Source organism: Notechis scutatus, chromosome 4 (assembly GCF_049901735.1).
Source record: "Notechis scutatus isolate UNSWTSFEM ecotype Mainland chromosome 4, rNotScu1.2, whole genome shotgun sequence".
In the NCBI taxonomy this organism is placed as follows: Eukaryota; Metazoa; Chordata; class Lepidosauria; order Squamata; family Elapidae; genus Notechis; species Notechis scutatus.
The window spans coordinates 121400508-121418658 of record NC_142012.1 but is presented as its reverse complement, the minus strand read 5'-3'; the positions used below and the strand labels follow the sequence as shown (position 1 = coordinate 121418658).

At 43.7% G+C, this 18151-nt stretch overlaps 1 protein-coding gene across 1 annotated transcript in view; it reads left to right on the top strand.

The window, feature by feature from the left end:
* Window positions 1–326: 326 nt before the first annotated feature.
* The window catches only part of WBP1L (WW domain binding protein 1 like), a 44891-nt gene continuing 27066 nt past the window's right edge, over window positions 327–18151 (top strand). The window contains exon 1 of the mRNA XM_026666354.2: window positions 327–458. Coding sequence (XP_026522139.2) covers window positions 372–458 — 87 coding nt within the window. The 5' untranslated portion in view covers window positions 327–371. The remainder of the gene's footprint in view (window positions 459–18151) is intronic.

Below are 18151 nucleotides of genomic sequence, written 5' to 3'. Positions count from 1 at the left end.
TTCTTACAATTAACCGCTTGTCCCAATTCGAAGGACATAATCGCACCTTCCTTTGTTCCAATCTCTGCCTTCTGTTTCTTTAAAGAGAACAGCGAAACGCGCTGCCTCCTCCACTTATGCATACTTCCGCCACACTTAATATGGCCGTTTCGGGGCCGTGGGCGAAAAAGGCGGAACCTATTCTGAAAATACTCCCATTCCACAGCCGTATTTTAAATAGCAGCGGCGAAAGCCAATGGAAGAGAGGACGGGTCTTTTTGTACCCAATGGGAAGCACGGCATGGGTGGAGTAAGCTCTTGGGGTACGCTCGTTCCCGGCCAGACTCACAGTAGTTGGGTGAAGTTGGCTGGGGAGCGGGGGGTGGGGGGGAATGGAGCGGAGGCTCTTCGGTGCAATGGCTTTGCTCCTCTTCCAGGCTTTGCCCGAGGGGATGCCGGCGAGCACGGAGCCCGCGCAGGTAAGACGGGTGTGACGGGTTGTGGGGAAGGGGATCGGGCTGGGAGGCGAGGAGAGCGAAGGGCAGGGCATGGAGGCTGAAGGGGGTCGGGTCGGGCAGGAACGAGAGCGGAAGGCAGGGCGAGGGCAGCGGAAACCGAGGCCAGGCCTCTGCCCGCATGGGACTTGCATTTCGCAGGGAGTCTTGAGCAACAGGATTGGGGCCGCTCTAAAAAGACCTCCGAAGCGAGGAAAGCTTGGAAAGAAAGTGCTTGGTTCAGAAAGCGTGATGGTGACTGCAATTGAAATTCCTTAGAGAAAAGGGCGAATCTTTTGAAATAACCGTGCTTGTAGAAAACGTTTATATTATCCCAGGTGTTCAGCATCTGAAATACAACCAGGCTGTAACGTGGGAAATGTTAAGTGTAGCGCCTCGTCGTTACGATAGGTTGGAACATAGTCGCCCTAAACTAAAAACTAGCGGATCTCATTTTAGCCTAGCCTAGCCTAGCCTTGGGTAAACCTATCCTTTATGGGAAGTGTTGATGGTTCAATGCTTTGGAGAAACTCCGAAAATCGTATTGACTAAATTATGAAGGCATTAACCGGGGCCAAATCCATGGTGGAAACGCATTTTCAATCAGAATAGGTTGTTTGTGATTTAGCTTGTAAATGGTAGTTCGTGGTTTAATTTGCTTCTGAGTCCATACTTGTATATGTGGTAAACTAAGGATTGAGAAAGCTGTGGTTTAGCACAATGCGTGAAAGCGACTACTGTTGTAACAAAATGGTAGACCAAATTGTGATTGTTGGGAGTCAATACGTTGTGTAAACCCAGGTAATGGAATTAGTAAACCACGATTCGCTAAACTCTGGACAGCAGGTGTGAACCAAGCTACTGGTGTGTATGCATGCACATAAAACAGGTGTGATCTCTGCAATCGTCTCCTTAATAACTGGGAAGAAATATCAAAAAAGTGATGCTGCTTAATTTTTTTTTTGTAAAGCTTCATCTTTGTGTGAAGAAGTCAAGAATTCAACAGTTGCTACCATGAAAGTGTGATTATTAAATAATAAAAAATGATTTCTCAATCTTCATTTGATTCAAGAGAAAGCTGGTATTTGTTGTTGTACTCCTGGTTTTTGCCAGATTCTAGATTATGAACTGACTTTGTGTCAGTAGGCAATCGCTCCAAGTTCTAGTTATCTTTGACCTTTCCTCAAAGGGGAAAGGCATGGGATAATTGAAGTTGGCAACTGATAGGTGCTTGCAAACTGGTCTGTATGACTTCAAGCACCACAATTTTTGACTTCTGGTAATAGGAGGGACTTATTTGTAGACAGTCTAGCCTTCCATAACTGAGTATATTTTCTCTTTGTTTTTGTTTTTCCTCCTCCCTCCTTTTTTCCTTTCCCTTTTAAATGTATACCTGCCATTCTGTGTTTTATTTTGCTACTACTTTGTTGTAATTAGTTGGGCCATAAATCCTAGCAGGGCTTCTGCAAGTATTAGACTTAATATAAGGTGCCGCACTTTACATTTATGTAGTATTTTATAAATTCTAATATGCAATTTTATAGTTATTTATGGTATTTAAGATTATTTATTATAACAATTTAAACTTTACAAAATTTATAGGATTCTCTTTGTTCATTCCTGTACTCTAATTTTATGTTAATTTTATCACCTTATTCCATGGATATGATTTGTTTTTTATAATTAGAATAATAATTACAATATTTATATTAGTCTGTGAGTTGAAATAAAATGATTGATTGTGGACAGTCAGCTGCACCAATATATTGGAAATTCCGTATCTGAAACCTGTATGCTAAACTTTTGAAAAAAGCAGAACAGTTAATGTCCTTGTGTTCTCATTAATGTAGCAAAGTTGTATACCTTGGTAAAGAATTCTCTATCACTTTTAGTTTCCTAGACTACTGTTTTTGTGTAGGCTTCCATTTTGAGGGAGGAAAATTATTTAAACAACACAAATATTGTCATTTTAATAGTTTTTTTTTAATGTCGTATCTTGCATTTAGGTTGAGAAATAATGTGCCCTTGATCTGCTGCCTCATTGTGAAACTGCTTCTCATTAAATTAACTGATGCCCTTATCTTCTAAAACATGTGAAATTGTATGAACCCTAACCTTGAATAAAACTAATTTTAAGGTTAGGATGATGCAAGAAATATGCTCATTAAAATAATTAGGTTTTTATCTACAATTAGATTAAAACCATGATATAGTTTTGAAGTAACTTAAATAACATTGAATATTTCTAATCAGTTATAAAAGTGAATAGTTTTGCATACAGTAATTCCTTAATTCCCGTTTAGTTACTCCTGTTCCATGTTCATTTTTAAAATTGATATTTGCCCTTTATATCAGGAACATTCAGAATGGGTTTGGGTTCTGACAGTGATTAAACTTTGGGTGTGTAAATCATAAGCCCTATGGATGTAGACCTGGGGCAATGTCAGTACTCAATTAGGGTCTAGTTTAGACAAGCTTGCTTATCTAAGCAGAGAGAACTACAACTGCAAATTCTGTATTTTAAATGCTGCAAATAATATGTTTCTCCCACATGTGACGTGTATTTTATAAGCTAGACCTAAGTATAAATTAGTTCCACATCCAGAAAAGAAATTCATTTTAAGTCTAAATTTCCATAGTTTTTGTAATCAGATATAAAATGCTTATAAGCAAAACAACACAGTTCTTTCCTGAATGAGTGAATGTATACAATTGATGAAAATCTCCAGAAATAGTAGAAAACATTGTACTCTTCCCTAGGCATTTTATCTCTAACCTTTAGGATAATATCCTTAAACTTAAAGTCTGGGGATAGAGAAACTTGAGAACTAGTATCAAACTTATTAATTACAGCTAACTCATCTAAATGACTTTATCACAAAAAGTCAAATGCATTTCAAACTTGTTTATACTATTTGTGCCTATTCATTACAGCACTTAAATTATTTCAAGTGCATTGCCGTTTTGCACATACATTTAACCTTGTTCAGCTTTAATTCTTTCCCAGTTCTTCAATTTTTACTAAGCTTTTTTTGTTTGAGCATTTTTTTTTTGGGGGGGAGACTGCAAAGGAGGAGAATCAGAAAAAGAAGTCTCTCTTTATGACATGCAAACCATACACATATTTTGAAGGAAAGGCGTGCTTATTTTTCATGTTTAAGGTATGGTTTCTGAATTCTAAGAGCAAGGTAATGTTTCACTTTAACTGATAATTCTTTTACCTTGGGAAAATGTATACTTATTTACATTTACAATTACCTTCTGCATTGTTTATTAAACTTGTTAAAGAACCTACATATTTCCAGTTATAGTACATGGATTTTTTTTACTGACAGGCTGAATCTAAAACATTTGTACTATGTAGAAGGTAGAACTACGACTGTTCTATTTACTGAAAAATGCAATCTAATTTGGATTTCACTCGTGATCTTATTTAGCCACTGCCTCAATTTACTTATTGCATTAAGGTAAGGAATCTCAAAATCCTGTAGTACTGCAATCCCTGTAAAGTAATAATATTGACAATATTTGTATGTATCTGAAATAGTATTGGAATTTTGTGTGGAATTTTTACACTGCATTGTAGAAGCTTCAGATGCCAGATGGCCAGGCATGATAGAATCTGAAGTTTTCTCCATATTTGGAAGAAAGCTGGTTGGAGTGCTGTGGAAACCTGGCTATTAGGAGGCCAGGTGGTCACAGGTAGCCTATCAGATAGCAAAAAAGCTCTGAAAAGATTCTTGGCAATGGCAAAAGCAGCCAAGAAAGCATATTGGTTCACCTGCAGCTACCCAACATGTTGAATTTGGTGCCATTTTATCATACCCGTTCTGAAGTGCACATGTCTTGCCAGTGTTTCCCAATAATTGTGCATGACGTGTTCCTTTCCTCTTGATTTTTCTAGGAATTGGAACTATGCAGATGCTGTCCTCCCTGTCATGTGTGCAGTCTTTCTGACCAGCCAGAAATTTTTCATGATCCACAGGAGATTGTGATTGTTTGCAGATTAAGGGACACAATAAATAGTGTGTTTTTAGTGTGTTTTATATGACTTTAGTGTTAGGGAACCCAACCAATTGTGATTTAGTCATCAAAACATGGTTAAATGTAACAAGGCTTAAGGTAAAATGTTAAACCTGTCAATATAACTGTATATATAATGTTCAATGATACGCATGATGTAAAAGAGTTTTGCTGTGTTTAAAATATGGGGGATGCTTTTGAATTATTTGAAAATAAAAGAAAAGTCACAAAAAGAACCACGTGCTGTATATATGGAGGAACAAAATAATTAATGAAAGACAGTTTTACAATGAGTCATGTCCTAAAATCAAGTTTCTTGATGCATATGAAAAGTCATATTGAGAAACTTGCTCCTAAATGAATATTTAAAAGTATAGATTATGATTTTGTGATCCTGCCTTGTAGGTAATGGGATTCTACCAATCTGTATACTGCTAAAATTCACCTGTTTATGTGTAACCTTTAATGGCAGAATCATAGGGCAACATTTTTTTTGCAGTACTTCAGATGTGCTAATTTACAGAATTTATCCAAAATCTGAATTCCTGACTCCAGTGGAACTAAAATTTGGCAAATTTTATAAAACATTTTATAACATAATATAAAATGTCATAAAATATTTCATTTGGTCAACTCATGTTTATGTTATACAGTTCAACATGAGCTATTTTCAAGGCAGAATTATCTCTGAATTTTAAGAACCTTTCCAGTGAAGGCAGTACACTAAAAGTTTTTCATTGTTGTTATGTGTCTGGCTCTTTTCAGTCTTGGGGGGGAAGCTGACAGCAATTAATTGAAGATTTGGAGGGATGTGATAAGGAAATACCCTTTAAAAAAACAACGGCACAATAGGTCACATGTTGTCTAGTGGTTGATAATGTTGAATGCTGCTTCCCAATTTGAACATGGGAGAGCAACTGATGATCATTTCTCATTATCACAGAAGGTAACATGGAAAACAGATCATGAAGAGGATGTGTAGCACAGAATAAGTTGTGCCTTTCACTTCTTAATCATTTTATGAGATTATTATCTTAATTAAACTAAAAGAGGCTCTTTTAAGTCACAGCCTATTACTCATTTGAAGATTGTGCCATTTTTGAGACTTCTTTATTGCTAAATGACAAAACAGACATTTTGACAGATGAGTTACAGTACTGGTAGTGTTTGACTTAGATCAGAAGTCCCCAAACTTGGCAACTTTAAGACATAGCTGGCTGGAGAATTCTGGGAGTTGAAGTTGCCAAGTCCCAAGTTGCCAAGTTTGGGGACCCCTGACTTAGATTGTCAATTAGCAACTGTTCCAAGATAGGATGTCCCTCCAAAAGGCACAGATTTATTATTGTAATGAGCATGCTCCATATGAGAAGTACCTATATCCCATACATTGATGCAACCTGAGATAAAATATTTAGTGTGCTTGAGTTTTTAGCCATAATAGAATCTTATGGGAGATACAACACATAAGTAGCTCTGTGTAATTTAGATATGAAATATCTTTTATATCTGTACTATTTTACTTAGATATTACTGTACTATTTTACTTAGATATTCAGTGTTATGAATTAGATGGAAAATTTTGACAATTGTGTCTTCCCATCTTGTGTGTGACAAAGAATATGAGTTACAGTAATATTACAGCAAAAGAGATGAATCTTGCTTAACTCCTAATAGCAGCGCATTTTACTTTCTACATTCTCCCTGAATGTCTTTTGAACATACTAGGAAAACAAATGAACATACTAGGAAAACAAAATATTTTATTTAAAAATTCCTGTAAAATGTAGCAGGTTGTATCAGTGTGTGTTTCCTTTACCAGAAGATATAACAAAAAATCTCTCAGAGCAGAACAAATGTGAGTTACTGTATTATGAGTAACTGCAAATGTCAGCAAATAAACAGTATGTCAGATGCAGCATTAATCATAACCCAGTATCTGAGTGGCAGGAAATTAACTAGCGTAGAGCTTTCCAAAGTTAGCTCCATCCAATAGCATTGGGATCAAGGGGTTTCTTTACAGATAAATATATTTATGCTTGCTTACTTATAAACTCATTTATGAGATATATATGTACACATCTTCATGCGGTTCCCTTTTTCCAACAGGTAGTTTACGTTACTTGGAATTCCCTCTTTTCACTTCTCTTTTGTTACATCATGCTTTTTGTTTTAGTTTTCTGTAACTAAAGCAGCTTTTGTGAATCCATTGCCCAAAAAGTAGTTTATCTAACAATTCAACTTTAATGATTTAACTTCCATTCTTTAAAACATAAAACTGTATTCCAGTTATCTGAGATAATTGCTTCTGCTTTTTGTTGGTTCATGCACATTTGGTCATGTCCAATCTTGCAAACAAAACTGGGTCAGAACAAGTTAGCCTTGAAATACTAGTATCCAGCAGATGGCATTCTTATTTCAGACTCAATATTGAACTCAGTACTTACATCTAACATTTATTATTATAAAATGAAACTTGATTGGGCTGTTTATTGAAATCTGTTTATTTTCATAGAGAAATGAAAAGGACCCCCCTCTTTTTGTTATGACATTTATGTCTCGCCTTTCAGCGTTAACATTCCCAGTCCAAGGGAACTATGGATTATGCAAAAGAACAGTGAAATCTGCCAAATAGCAAAAATCATTCGAACATAGTTGTGGAATAAAATCAATTTCAGCTACAGTTTACAAAGACAAAATAATATTTGTTTAGTGAAAAAGAAATTGTGGACATTTGGAAGACTTTCTTACTTTACTGTGACACTAACCCTAATCTGTCATTAGTGTCTTGATAACTGATGTTTTTGACAGTTTGTAATGGACAGTTGCATTATATAGTGGCCCCCAACCTTTTAGGCACCAGGGACCTGTTCCCGGAGAGAGGTTTTTGCGTGGACCGGAGGGGTCATGGTTTTGCTATTGATGCCTGCATCCTGTGGATGGGGCTTCACTTCTTTGTGAGGCCCAGTTTCTGGCATGCTGTGGCCCAGTGCTGGTCCATGGACCAAGAGTTGGGGACCCCTGCATTATAGGGTATGGGATATTTCTAATTTTAATAAGGGATAGTAAGCAAGGAGAGTGTCAAAATCGAGTTTGGGCTCTTAGCCTGGTTTACTAGTTTTATAGATCTTAGCAATTGTACATAAACCATTTATAGGTGTGGCGCCAGCCAGGTTGAAAGAACAGTCTTCGCTTCGTGAACATAGATGGCTTCAAACTAACAATATTCTAATGCTACTACTTTCCTGATTGATGCTGAGACTTCCAAGTTAATATCTTAACCGAGACTACATAATAGATTTGTACAGTATATCTGTTATGGTTGGTATAATCATGATTAGAATGCAGTCTTCAGAAGAGAATCAAGTTAATTAACCTGATGTTTCCTATGCTGAGAAACCAAACCTCAGTACCAGCACTAGAAAAAAACAACAACCAGGTACAGAGTGTATTGATCTCAAATGTGGAACTGGAAGCAAGAACCCCACATCTTTAAGAATATAAATGTTAACAGATGCACTCCAGATGTTAATTCAATGAAGGGCTGACCCTTGTCAGCGAAAACTCCTGAGAAGAGTTGAAACTTTGTAAAATTATATAGCTAAATCTAGTTTAATTCTTAAGCTGCATCTGAGTGGATGCTTTTCCCCCCTGTAATTCTCTTAATTCATTTGGTCTCTTTCTTGCCTTCTTTTTGTTTCTCCTTTTGCTACTGGAGATGCATTGTTAACTGCATTACAGAGTTACTGTTTTTCTTGCTCTTCGCATACTCTGGCGTCTTCATCTGCTGTCAGTGTTCATGTGTTGTTTGAGCCTTGTTCACCAATGCTGTGTGCCCACCTTTCACAGTTGTTTCAATGTGTATTTCTGGTTCAATGATAATACTGTGTTTACCAGAGCAGCTGCCACTCTAGGTATCTTTCAGTTCTTTGATAGGGCTGTAGACATCTTTCTTGCCAACTTCTACAAGGAACAAGGAAAAAAAAAACAATTTTCTCTTGTGTAGCATTACTCATTGCAGCTTTCCTTGGATATACAGTACTTTCACGTTGCCAAAGGTGGAGTTGGCAAGCAATCACCATTTTTCTCTGATCTTAGAGGTATGGCTGAAAGGTGGGTGGGTAGGTGGGAAGAGTATCTTTCGGAAAGAAAGGAAGCTTTTTTTCTTCATCCTGCCTTATTGCATTTAAGTTAATCCTTTTCATTTTATTCTATTGTTTTTCCTATCGGGGGGGTTATATGTTTATTTGGGATTTGACATATTCTGCCTTAAGGTGGTGCAGATGATTTTCTCCACCTGTTTTTTTCCTACCAGAGCAACTCTGGGAAGTAGATTGGACTAAGACAAAAGGATGGGCCTAATATTACCCAGTGAGTTCCTGTGGTTGAGCGAGGATGAAATCTCAGGTTTCCCTGCTCCTAGTGCAGCAACTTGAAGTATTGTACCAGGCTAGCTGTCATAACAGCTTTGGGCTCAATTGGGCTAAAGCATAAAAACATTAAGACTTTTTTTTTAAATGACTGTGATAAGTTTGCATATATTGATTGCCACACTGATTTAAATAGCTTTCACTTCTCATTGTGAATGTGGGAAATTGCTTGAGATAAGGTTTCCTTGTAAATAATGTTCTCACTATTTACACCACAAAATAGAAATCCCCAGGGTTTTTTGGCTGGAAGCTGTCCCAGTTTAAATAGATTTAAAACTAAATGAATGCCATCAAAGGCTATTTATTTCAATGTAGCAAGCTGAATTTATCTACTAGGCAAACTTTTACATTTCTGGAAAACTCCCAGGGACACAGTGCTCTATTGTAAACAAAAATAAGCATCCCACCATGTTTTAGAAATCGTAACATGTGGGGTCAAGAATCCCACAGCGTGAAGTATATCTTGCAGGCAGTAGCAGTTAATTCCAGGCAACAAATACTCTTTTCTCATAGGAACTTGGCCTAGAAAAGAGATCTGGAGAAATCTGGAAGACTGAATTTGTTCTGAAGGGAGCAGACTATCATTTTGAAAATTTGACATTAAACTGATACTTTTTCTCCCCCCAGGTTCCTGTAGTTGATGATTCATGGAAGATACATGAGACATGGTAAAACACTGATCCTAGCCTCACATTTTTTTACAAAATATTTGTTTTTAAATGAAGTTTTTTATTTAATTTACTTTGTCATTGCACCTCGTACAATGAGATCAAACACCATCTTCAGTGCACATCATGACCATGAAAATAAACACAAACACACATCCTTCACACTCCACACATTGAACCGAAAACCCGCAACACCACACCAACACTGCACTATGCAGTAGAATTCAAAAGAGTTGCTGCCTTGGAATAGAACTATCCTGGAATTTTTCAGCCTATTTGTGCTTGTTTTTAATATTCTGTAGCATCTGCCAGATGGTAATAGTTCAAAAAAAGGGTGCCCAGGATGAGATGGATCTTTGAGAATGTTTTGAACTTTCTTAAGGCAGCAGGAGCTATAAAACTCTTCCAAAGAGGGGAGAGGGCAACCAATGATCTTCTGGGCAGTGACATTAACCCTCTGGAGTGCTGTCCTATCTGCCACTGTGCAATTGGCAAACCATACAGTGGTGCAGTAAGTTAAGATACTTTCTATGGTGCAGTGGTAGAAGGTCACCAGCAGTTTTTCATTCAGTTGTTTTCTGAGAAGTCTCAGGTAGTATAATCCTTGCTGGGCCCTTTTGACCAGTGCTGCAATGTTAGCACCCCAGGTCAGGTCCTCTTTTATGATAACACCCAGAAACTTAAAACTGGCCACTTGCTCCACTCGGTCTTCATTGATAAGCAAGGGCTGGATGTCTGATCTGTTCCTTCTATAGTCCACTATAAGCTCCTTGGTCTTATTGGTGTTGAGGTTATTGTCTCCACACCACGAAAGCAACTGGTCCACCTCTTCTCCTGAGAGCCGTTCGGATCATCCAGAGAGTGGGAGGTGCTTCAGTCTACGTCGTTGATGGCTGAGCTCAATCACTGAGGAACGCTCCGCCCTCCATCACGTGGCTCTCTTGCGTTCCCCAGTTTGCGCTCAGCCGTCGTCAAGTTAGGCTGTGCATTTCTCACTCCTTGGCCGATCCAAGACTTGCTCTCAGGTTTGGAAATATTTATAGAGAAAAACAGGTTATTTTCCTTAGCCTTCTGGCGCAGGACTGGGGATTTAAGGGGCGCGTTTCTTTTCGCCCCAGGGGTTGTAGAACGGTGACTTTCGCGCTTCGGCGCTAATTCCCCCAATTCGATCTCTTGCCTGCCGTTTCTCTCGCTGCGCTTGCAGCAGCTTTACTGATCGCACTGATAAGTGCTGCTGGTATTCCCCCCACCGCAACCGCTCGCCCTAAGAAGGGGCGAAAACTTACTGCTTGGCTTCCTCGGCCTCTTTTAAGGCCGGAGAAGTAAAACTTCATTGCCCTGAGCAGCCCGGGACTTTAGAAACGTGGGCGATCGCCTCTAGGGCGCCACCACGTGGCGGGCGCCATCTTTAAAAAATAAAATAAAAGATTGAGGCCTCATAGCGCTGCGAAGTAACCGCCCTAGCACAGGCCTCTCAGCCTGTAGGGCCTTTGCTAATGGTACAATTTAGTAATTGTTGGCTTCCCGCAGCAGGCTCAGGGCAAGTGATTGCAGCCTATCCCTCCCGGTTGTTGCCTGGGAGCTCCAGCTGCCAGAGGCCTCTCTTCCAGCCTCAGGCGTTTAATTCGGATAATTGGCAATCTTTCATTAATAGAGTAATAATAATAATATTAATAATTACAATTATAATAATTATAATAATAATAATATTAATAATAATCATATATTACTAATATAATATTAGAACAAGAATATTAACAATAGTTCTAATTCTAATAGACATTGGAATATCTGCCTGTATGCAGGTCTAGATATTTCCTCATATATAGGTTTATATTTATACTCACATATAGATAGACCTGAGTGAGTTTATTCCTGTAATTTTTTTCTTATTGATATTGTACCTTAGCATTCCAAGTCTCATTGGATTGTTATCCTGCTTGTGCAGATAAGTATTAAGAATTATTTCTACATCTATATTACAGAATTTATACATCTAAATTCCAAAGGGGTGTGGGCCAGCTGAAAGGACACCCGACCTTTGTTGTAGGTCGAACCCTTGGCGAGCCAACCGCCTTTAACTGTATTACTGTCCTTTCTTGTACAATGGCAGATGACATTCCCACCAAAGGCCCTTCTTTGAAGGCCAAATCCAAATCCTACCACCTGCGCAAACAGGCTAAGGAAACTCTAAGGAAACTCCTAAGGAAACACCTAAAGAGACCTCTAAGGCTTCTCAGAGAGACGCCCTACGACGTCACAGGGCTCTCGAGAGGGAATTTGACAGGCGGTCCAGAGAGACACAACCGGTACTTCCAGCACCCTCCGCTCCTTCTACCTCCAGACCCCCCCTCCTCCAGATTGTTTTTCCGTCTCCAGGCGCAGCCATCCCAGGGACACCAGGCTCCCGGCCCATCAACCAGACAACCTCCTGAAGCTACTTTCACGCCCACGGCCGCTGGTCTTCGCCAGGAGGAGGCCCCTCATCCGAGATCCCTGTGCACATACAGGCATTGATGGAATGGGCCATTCGCCAGAGGGATAGCAGAGGGCCTTCAACAGATGTCCAGGTCTACTCCCCCTCACTGGCGCCCGAACACGACCCACCATCAATGAGGTCCTCGCCTAGATCAGACCCTACTCGTGGTCAGGTACCTTCTCAAGGGGCAGTCCTCTCCCAGAAAGGGACCCGGAGGAGGATATAGAGTATCTAGACCAATTTGGGGGAAGAGGAAATGGAATGGGGGTCTATGCAACAAGAGGAGCCCCTATCGGAGGTAGATCCTATGGAGGGACATGTCCGAGGATGAGGGTCTCACCCGGACCAACCCACTGTTGCGGGCCTGTTCAAGCCCCACATGTTTAAATCCCTTTTATTCAAAGCCAGGAACATCTCTGGCCTGTCGGTGCAGACCTCCTCAGCTCTCCCTCCCGGCAGAAGGTCAGGAGGACGCCATCTTTAGTCAACCCGTGGTGGAGCGGAGGTAATCCCGGCTCCACCCCTATTTCATGACCTGGTCTCAAATCAACTGAATTCTACTAGGGCCCCTCCCGCCCCATCCAGCCTGGACAGGAGGTTCTTTAACCTCGAGTCGAGTTTCTGTGACTTACTCAACACCCCGAGGTGGATGAGCCCATTGTTGGGTTGGCCTCCTCGTCCTCCCCCAGTGACCCCCTAGAGGCTCTGAAACCCGAGGACAAGAGGTCCGAGCTCGCCCTACGTAGAGCTCACCAAGCGGACTCCTGGGCCATTAGATCAGCCACTGCGGCTTCTTTCTTCACCAGATCCTCGATCCGGTGGCTTCGGCAACTGAAGCAACATGTTCCCCCCTCCAACACAAGGGCTCACCAGGACATAGCAAAACTGACGGCCGCGGCGGAATTTTCCGCTGACGCCACCTTCCATGCGGTCAAGTTCTCTGCCCGGGCAATAACGTCCCATGTCACTGCTCGCCGCCTGCTCTGGCTTAAACACTGGCAGGCGGACGTTAAAAACAAAGTTAAGCTGGCTACTGCCCCCATAAAAGGGACAAACTATTTGGCACGGCTCTGGACCCCTTGCTATCTGAAACCCGTAGCAAGAGAAATTTCTCCCTCCCCTGTTTCGGAGGTCAGAGTCTAGAGGCCCCCAGCCATTTCGGAGAGGCTCCTCCCGCCCTTTCTACCAGTCTCCCTTCCCGCCAAGGTACTCGAGACCCCCCTCCTCCCGACCGTTCCAGCCCCAGGATCGAACCGATCCGGCCGATAGGAACAGGAGGGGCAGCGGCTACTGGCGCCCTTTCAGGGGCTCAGGAGGGAGGCCCTTCCGGCGTAGATAGATCCCGTCCCTCCTCCCATCGGCGGACGCCTCAAGCACTTTGCCGACCGATGGGACTCTTCCACCTCTGATACCTGGGTCCGTGATACCATCAGACTCGGCCTCACGCTCGAATTCAAGAGCGCCCCCTGACTTCTTTCTGGCGTCCCCCTCAAGGGACCCCATCAAACGCAACCTAATGGATTCAGCAATCCATCATCTTCTCCAAATACAGGCCATTCAACCCGTCCCACCCTCCCAGCGGGGCAGGGGTTCTACTCCCACCTTTTTGTAGTCCCCAAATCCTCCGGAGGATGGAGGGCCATCTTGGACCTTAAACGCCTTAACCGTTATCTGGTCTATCGCAGGTTCAAGATGCACACCCTACAGTCCATCCTCCTCAGCATCCGCCAAGGGGACTGCCTATCCTCCATAGACCTCTCCGAGGCCTACCTCCACATTCCAATCCGACCCTCCCATTTCAAATTCCTCAGGTTCTGCTACAACCACCGCCACTTCCAATATGTCGCCCTTCCCTTTGGGCTAGCCTCTGCCCGAGGACCTTCACTAAGGTCCTCGCGGCCTGGCGGCTCATCTCAGGAATCTCCCGGTCCGCCTCCATTGCTACCTGGATGACATCCTCATCCTCTCTCCTCCAGACCCCAAGCAGAGAGGGACATCAGGGTTACTATCTCAGCCCTCCAAGACCATGGTTTCCTAGTTAATTGGCAAAAGAGCCAACTATCCCCATCTACAAGGATCTCCCACTTGGGGGCTGTCATTGACTCAGTGCAGGGTAAGGTGTTCCTCTCCCCGAGAGATTCCTTAGTATCCAGGAAGCCGTCAGGCATATCAGGCAGCTCCAGGAAGGTTACAATTTTAGAATTGTCCAAATTACTGGGTAAAATGGTTTCTTGTATCTCCATTGTTCCATGGGCCCGTTTACACGCTAGACCCTACAATGGTTCCTGCTCCCATTCAGCGGACCGGCAGAAGCAACTCAAAGGCCACAGTCAAGGTACCTCCAAAAGTCCTTACATCTCTCCTCTGGTGGACCAGCCCCACCATCAACAAGGGTCACTTCATCAAGGAGCCCCACCGCCTCACCCTTACCACAGATGCCAGCCTGTCCGGATGGGCGCTCACATCCTCTCGCTCTCAACTCAGGGCACATGGTCTCAGGTAGAACGGGGTGCAGTATAAACTGGCTGGAGCTCCACGCCATCTTCCTGGCCCTGCGCAGTTTCCTCCCCCAAGTGCGGGCGGCATGTCCTCATACTCTCGGACAACGTCACCGCCAAGGCTCACGTCAACCGTCAGGGGGCACACAGTCCATCCGCTTGATGAGGGAGGCGAACGCCTCTGCCGTTGGGCAGAGCGCAATCTCCTCTCCCTCAGAGCCGAACACATCTCAGGGGACTCAAACACCCAAGCGGATTGGCTAAGCAGGACCACGGTGGACCAGTCCGAATGGCGCATCCACCCGTCACTATTCAGGGAAGCGACCAGAATGTTCGGTCTCCTGTTAGTAGACCTCTTCGCCTCCCCACTCAACACGCAACTCCCCAGGTTTTTCTCCAGGTACCCCTCCCACGGGGCCGAGAATCACGACGCCCTCCGTTGCCCCTGGCCCACAGGGCTCCTCTATGCCTTCCGCCTCTAGCCCTGGTTCCCAGAGTTCTCCAGAAGCTCATCTCCGAGAGGGCAGAGCTGATTCTAGTAGCACCCTTCTGGCCCAGGCGCCCCTGGTTTGCGGACCTCCGCAACTTATCGGTGGCCCCTCCCTGGAGAATCCCCCACCAGGATATCCCTCTCCCAGGGGCCCCTTCAACACCCAGACCCTCAGTGGCTCCAGTTAGCCGTTTGGAGGTTGAGCGGGGCGCTTAAGGAAAGAAGCGGTTTTCCGACCAAGTTATTGAGACCATTTTAGCCGCCAGGCGACCTTCAACAACCCGCATATACAACGCCACTTGGAAGGGATTCTGCGGTGGTGTCATGGTCTCCAGATCAACCCGCTGTCACCTTCCATAGCTCAGGTCTTGGAGTTCCTCCAAGAGGGCCTGAGGAAAGGGCTTTCCCCCAACACCCTAAGGCGTCAGGTCGCAGCGCTATCCACAGTCATTGACTGTGATAACCTGGGTTCCCTTTCCCACCACCCCCGTATTCGGGCATTCCTCAGGGGGCCACCAACCTGTGTCCCCCAACCATACACCGATACCCTACCTGGGACCTTAACAAGGTCCTGGTGTCTCTGACTAAGCAACCCTTTGAGCCTCTCAGGAAGCCTCTCTCCAATTCCTCACATTCAAAGTGGTATTCCTGGTAGCTATTACTTGCCCGCCGCTATCGGAGTTAGCAGCCTTGTCGGTAAGGAAGGACCTTTGCATATTTCATGCCGATAGGGTGGTCCTCCGACCGGACCCTACCTTCCTGCCCAAGGTTAACTCGACCTTTCACAGGGCTCAAGAACTCATACTCCCGAACTTCTGTCCCAATCCCTCGCGGGAAAGGAGAAGCTTTGGCACTCACTGGACGTAAGACGGGCCCTACGCATTTACATTAAGCATACCCAACCCTTCCGGAGGTCAGAATCTCTCTTCCTTTCCTTCCAGCCCAAATCCTTAGGCCACAAAGTGTCCCCGTCAACCATTGGCCGCTGGATTAGGGCTACCATTTCAAGGCTTATTTGTCCCAGGCACTGCCGGTACCCAGGGGATCACAGCACACTCCACCAGAAGTGCAGCCACCTCGGCGGCTTGGGCCACCCAGGCTCCAATTTCTGATATTTGTCGGGCAGCCACTTGGGCATCCCCTCTCCTTTCATTAGACACTATAAGATTGACACCTTTGCCTCGGCGGAGGCTTCGCTTTAGTAGGCGAGTCCTCCAGCGAGTCTTCAGGGAACCTCGGAGATTGCAGGACCAGACGGGGTCCCTCCCGTAGGACAGCCAAGCTTTGGTATGTCCCACTCTCTGGATGATCCGAGCGGCTCTCAGGAGAATGGGCGTTGGTTCTTACCTGACACGCCATTTCTCTGGAGCCGTGAGGATCATCCAGCCCCACCCTTTAATTGCCGTCTGGTGGGGCCTTGTTTCGACCAATGACCTATTTAGCATAGGGAGAGCAGAGCAACGTCCTTCTCTTCACCTTCGTCTTCACGCAAACTGGGGAACGCAAGAGAGCCACGTGATGGAGGGCGGAGCGTTCCTCAGTGATTGAGCTCAGCCATCAACGACGTGAGACTGAAGCACCTCCCACTCTCTGGATGATCCTCACGGCTCCAGAGAAATGGCGTGTCAGGTAAGAACCAACGCCCAATCTCGGTAGTCAGACTCATCCCCCTGGAGATGAGTCCCACCATTGTTGTATCATCTGCAAATTTAATAATAGTATTACTAGCGTGAGTAGGAATGCAGTCATGCACATAAAGAGTATAGAGTAAGAGCCCTTCCGGTTTGAGTTCCTTCGGCGACAGAAATCCGCGATCGTGCGCGGTTTCGGTCCAGGCTTGTCGCTGGAGCGCCCCGAGCCAGCTGGTTTCGGGGCTAAGCCACCCCGTAGAGGTAGTGAAGAGGGGGGGAGACTGCCAGCAGGGTTGAGGAGAGCCGCATCTCTCCTCCTCAGCTATGCAGAAAATGTAAAACAGTAATAAGATATGGAATAGAACATAAAAATGAGCATGAAATTGAATTTGTGTCTGTACGAAGAAATGTAACCCGGGATTACGCTACTTGCAAAAAAGATGTTTTATTTGTTTTATTTTTTTGTGAAAACTCAAAATTTACAAAAAAAAAAGAGTATAGAGTAAGGGACTCGACACACAACCTTGTGGTGTACCAGTGTTAAGAATAAGGGCTGAAGAGGTATGATTACCTAATCTGACCTACCTAATCTCTGTGAGCGGCCAGACGGGAAATCTATAATCCAAAGGCAGATTGAATAAGAAAGTCCAAGGTCCAGAAGTTTAGATACTAGTCTACATGGAAGAATTGTGATAAATGCAGAACTAAAATCTACAAAAAGCATCCTCACATAGCCCCCCGCTGTTCTAGATGAGTCAGAGCAGTGTGAAGCGTGGTGGCTGTAGCGTCTTCTGTAGATCTATTTCTTCTGTATGCAAACTGGTGTTTATCAAATGTATGCGGAAAACCAGAAATGATGTGCCGGCAGACCAATTTCTCAGAGCACTTCATGATGATAGGAGTGAGTGCCACTGGTTTGTAATCGTTGAGGTTATTGATAGGGAACTTCTTTGGCAGCAGAATAATGGTGGAAGCCTTCAAACAAGATGGAATAGTAGACTGGGATAAACACCGATTGAAGATCCTGGTAAAGACTCCAGCCAACTGATCAGCACAGTCTTTAAGCACTTGGCCAGAGATACCATAAGGACAGGCAGCCTTTCTAAGGTCCACAGCCCTCAGAATGCTCCTCACCAAAGAGGTGGGAGCAATAATTGGCTGGTGGTTGTATTTTATCTGTCTCTCATATCTCCACTTCGAAGTGAGCAAAGAAATGATTCAGTTCCTCTGCCAATGAAGCATCCCCTTCAGCAGGGATGACATTGGTCGGTTGATGGTTGGTAATTTGTTGAATCCCTTGCCACACCTGCCTCATGTTATTGCTATAAAAAATATCCTCAATCTTCCTCTTAGCATATGGTCAGTGGTGGGATTCAGTTTTTTTTTTACTACCGGTTCTGTGGGTGTGGCAGGGGAAGGATACTGTAAAACCTCCAGTCAGAGGTTTTGCCAGTTCTCCGAA